At 43.8% G+C, this 4,609-nt stretch overlaps 1 protein-coding gene across 1 annotated transcript in view; it reads right to left on the reverse strand.

Annotated features, from left to right (window-relative positions):
• The window catches only part of EPM2A (epilepsy, progressive myoclonus type 2A, Lafora disease (laforin)), a 185,633-nt gene extending 181,533 nt beyond the window's left edge, over positions 1-4,100 (reverse strand). The window contains exon 1 of the mRNA XM_006872072.1: positions 3,730-4,100. Coding sequence (XP_006872134.1) covers positions 3,730-4,018 — 289 coding nt within the window. The 5' untranslated portion in view covers positions 4,019-4,100. The remainder of the gene's footprint in view (positions 1-3,729) is intronic.
• Between the last annotated feature and the right edge of the window lie 509 nt (positions 4,101-4,609).

Below are 4,609 nucleotides of genomic sequence, written 5' to 3' on the forward strand. Positions count from 1 at the left end.
TCAATTCTTCCATGAACTTTTCGAAACCACTTATTTTGCCTGAGGAAGAAAACACATTTGTGAGGTGTTTTGAGGAAGCATAAATGTATCTTGAACTATATCTAGGTTTTGACCAGTGATTTGGCAGCAATGCAGCAATCTGTCAAGTTTAACAGATTGTTATAATTTGAGGAGCCTTTTTTTTTTTTAAGTGTGCCTGATTTTTCTGAATTTTAAGGAAAAGAGGAACCAAATTAAAACAACACTCTGAAGTTAGTCAGGTTTTTCTACAATTTTTCATGTCTAGGCCATGAACTTACTGAAAATTTTAAAGCTTCTCTTGGTCTTATAAGCAAAGCCAATGCTCGCTTTTCATTTCAAGGTCTTACTGTTTCTGTTTCTTTTCAAGGGGAATCGCAGGTCTCTGTGATTAAAGGGATCTTGACAAAAAAAAAATTTTTGTAAACAGATTAAATTCAAATTTTTTATGTTATATTGTATTATTATATTGTCATTAATCAGGACAAATATAGAACTTAATGATACTCATGTTTAAACTTAAATTGTAAAGCAAAAGAGAAAGTTTCTTCTTTTCCATAGATAGCATGGAACCTGTGACCATGCATTACAGCTTTTGTATGCAGTATGTAAAAATCATCCCAAGTTTTGATAAAAGAAACAAGGGTAAATTGCTACAATTTGATGAACCTGACCTATACTCTTGGAGGATGTGGTGGTGGTTGTGTGCTGTGGAGTCGGTGCTGACTCATAGTGACCCTGTACAGGGTTTCTGAAGCTGTAAATCTTTACAGGAACAGAAAGCCTCATCTTTCTCCCATGGAACAGGTAGTAGTTTTGAACTGCTGACCTTGAGGTTCGCAACCTGATTTATAACTGCTACGCGACCAGATACTCATGGAGGTAGTAACCAGCTACCTAAATACCAACAGAGAGGGAAGGAGTCTTCACATCAATTATCAATGCTATTCCCTCTGTACACAGGATAGATAGGGACGGGCAACTTAGACATTGGCTACCTAAAATGAGGGGGCAATAAATGCATGAAGTGACTGGCTTACAAGGTTTCAAGAGGGAGTTTAGTTTAAGAGTGTGGAGGGGGAGAAAGAGTCCCCACTGAATAGTTTTCATCTTGTCTAGGTGGGTCTGGTGAAAAGAGATGGGGATAAGAGTCATATGATTCAATCGTGAATAATTGTTATGACTAATTGAGACTCTCACAATTATAAAGGTAGAAGTTTTATAACAAAAACAAGGCAGTGGTTAATCTTACATTCTAGAAACTGAGGACCCTAAGACCATCAAGGGAGAAGAGCACAAGCCAGGAGGCAGACTTGCAGAATGTGCCCTTTAGAGGTATAAATCATTATATATGCCTGAGTCTTTTTTTTTTTTTTTTAAAGCTGAAGTGAATAGAGAGAAATACTATTAACTGACAGTACAGGGAAGGGAGTATAATCATGCAATGAAACAAGGTGTATGATTTATTGAATGCAAAACTGATGATCTGCCCTGTAAACTTTCAATCCACAATAAAAACCTTTGGAAAAAAAAAAAAGAAAAGAAATCCCAAGGTCTCCAGATACATATCTTTGTAATATGTTAGCATTGTTGTTGTTGTTAAGTGCCATTGAGTCGATTCCAACACATAGCGACCCTACATAAGGTTTCCAAGGAGCAGCTGGTGAGCTTGAACCGCCAACCTTGCAGCTCAAAGCAACTTTTCAGCCCAGCACATTAACCCGTAGTGCCACACCAGGACTTATATAGCATTATGTTGCTGCTTGTTTTGTTTCCAAATACATGATAATCTCAAAAAAAAATTTTTTTTTAATTAAAATCTATGGGAAAAGAAATCATGAACCTAAGATAAATTTCTCATATTTCATAGCAAGTGTCAAAAAATACTGTCTGATTTTAATCAATAAAGACTACATACAGGACTGACTTGACAACATCAGGTTTAGTTTGGTTTGGTTTTGGGGAAATAGATATGTACTCTTTCTGTAAGTATATATTATATAGGGTACATACGTATGTGATAAGCATTGTACCATAAAGTTGGCAGTTCAAACTCATCAACCGCTCCTCGAAAACCCTATACAGAGTTGCTGTGGTTTGAAACCAACTCCACAGCACTTAACAACAACATATATCATTTAAACGTAGGCAGTAACTATCAGAAAGTGTAAAAACAGAAAAGGTTAAAGTGAATAGACCAAGAAATAAAAGACATAGAAATTATTCAGAGCTCTGAAGTAACACGTAGTAAGAAGAGGATGCCTTTATTTTCTTGTGTGATAATACAGTAAATGGACAATAAATGCTACCAGGCCATAGATCCAGTGAAGTGCAGAAGGAGGAAGAAGGATAATGTATAAACATATCCCACTATACTCATCTTCATCGCTAATTATTTGGATTCTCTATAAACGTCTAACGAAATATTAACTTCACTGGATTTAGACAACTGAGTCAAATATATTAAATAAAATATAATGGATTACATAGTATGTTGTTGTTGCTAAGCACAGTTGATTTGGTTCAGTCTGTATAGAGTTTCCGAGAAGGGGTTTGAACCACCAATCTTAAGGTTAGCAGTCCAGTGCTTATCCTACAGTGCCACATCAGTGCTACATTCACCTACCAATGTGTATTCAGGCTGTTTTTAGTTTTTATCTGTTATAAAGTTGTTGTTAAGTGCTGTCCAGTCAGTTTCTACCCATAAGGGCCCTGTATAAGATTTCCAAAGAGCTAGAATATAATGCGGCCTTTTTAAAAGAGCAAAACTATGTAGCGACACTGAAAGGTATCTATAGCATATTTTTAAATGAGAAAAGGCAAGATTAGGTATAAATTATATAAAAGATGATACAATTTTGGTTAAGTACATACACATGAATATATATTGGGATGTGGACTTAGAGTGTTGGGTAAACGACACATTTGTAAAGTTTTTACCTTGTAGATTTCCGTTTTTGACTTTTAGCTTTTATGTATTTTTAAAACTCAAGACATATCTCAACTGTCAAACCTCTATGCTGAAAGATAAATGCAAACAAGGAGATGTTTAAGGTCTTTCCATTAGCTCACTGTAAGCATCTAAGAAAACACAAGTTGTAAGTGTTGTCAGTAGGTTCTGACTCATAGCGACCTTGTATTGGGTTTCAGAGACTTTAAATCTTTGAGGGAGCAGAAGGCCTCATCTTTCTCCTGCCAAGCGCTGGCAGGCTCGAACCGCAGACCTTGTGGTTTGCAGTCCAATGCTTATTATCTTGTACAGAAAATAGCAGTTGGGTTTTAGGATTGGCAAGAGGAGTCACTACACAGGTTGGAATTTTAAGTGAATTGAGGCCAAACCAAAAAACAAGGACGCAAAACAATTAAGAAGTGAAATGATTGAGGGCAGGCCAGGCGGCACCAGGCGCCTGAGGACAGGGAGGGGGAATGGGGCGCCGGGGTGTGTGGACAACCGAGATAAGGGTGAGAAGACAGCATGGTTGCAAAGAAGCTGGCTCCAGGGTTATGGGAAAGAGGTCGCAGGGTCAGATGGCCTAAAGGACAGAAGGCGCGGAGAATCTGGGGACAGTGTAGGGAGCCAAAGCTTGCAGTGACCTTGTCGCCCACAGAGCGGGGTCAGCCCGGGACGCCCGAGGGTGCAGGGCGGCGGCGGAAGCCCGGGAGGTGAGGGCGCGCCCAGAAAGTGGGCAGCTGAGGCCTGCGGGGCCGTACCTTCCCAAGTCAGCTCTCCGCCCGGCTCCCGCTTCAGGAACTTGTACCAGAACGTGTCCACGCGGCCCGGCTCCGCCCCGGCCTGCACCGCCTCCTCGGCCGCCAACTCCACCTCCCCGAGCCACAGGCCCGGCTCGTGCGGCGCCAGGGCCCCGGCGCCCGCCGGCCTCAGATGCACGGCCCCGCGCGGCTCCCAGTGGCCCAGCTCGGCCCGCGAGCCCACGACCAGCAGCTCCGGGCTGTCCCCCGGCCCACCGGGTGGCACCACCACGCCGAAGCGAAACCGCATGGCGACTGGCAGCGCGGCTCTGGTCTCGACTGTCCCGGCCGGCAGCGCGGTCTCAGAGCTAAGCGGCCGTGGCGATTGGGCGGCGGCGCTCCAGGCCCGCCGCTAGCGGCCGGGACGCGGGGCGATGCCGTGTGGGTGCTGCTTCTCGACCCGGAGCCTGCCACCTCTAGGCCGGGCGGTGTGGACCGAGGCCGCGATCAGAACAGCAACGCCCTCCTCTGCGCCCCGGCCCGGCTCAGCAGCCTCATCCCCGCGGGCACTGGGAAAGCAGGGTTTGGAGAGGGAGGAGAACACCTCCTAAGATCACGGTTTCCCCGACGTATTCCCAGAAGACTTGAAATGATCCTTATGAGGGTCGGGTGACATCTAGCCAGCGGCCTCCATTAACAGTGAACTCGGGGACAAACCCTGCTAAGGTCTCCAGTTCACTGCGCCTCACGTACCTTACCCGATAACGGAATACAGAACAAGTGTCTTTAAAGACCCTGCCAGCTGTGATTTCTGATTGGCTCAAGAGACACCATCCTTCACCAGAAGCTAATGCAAAAAACGGTTCCTTTTGTGTAGTCCAATTTGATGTCTGAAAAAAAA

This window comes from Chrysochloris asiatica, unplaced genomic scaffold (assembly GCF_000296735.1).
Source record: "Chrysochloris asiatica unplaced genomic scaffold, ChrAsi1.0 scaffold00182, whole genome shotgun sequence".
Lineage (NCBI taxonomy): Eukaryota > Metazoa > Chordata > Mammalia > Afrosoricida > Chrysochloridae > Chrysochloris > Chrysochloris asiatica.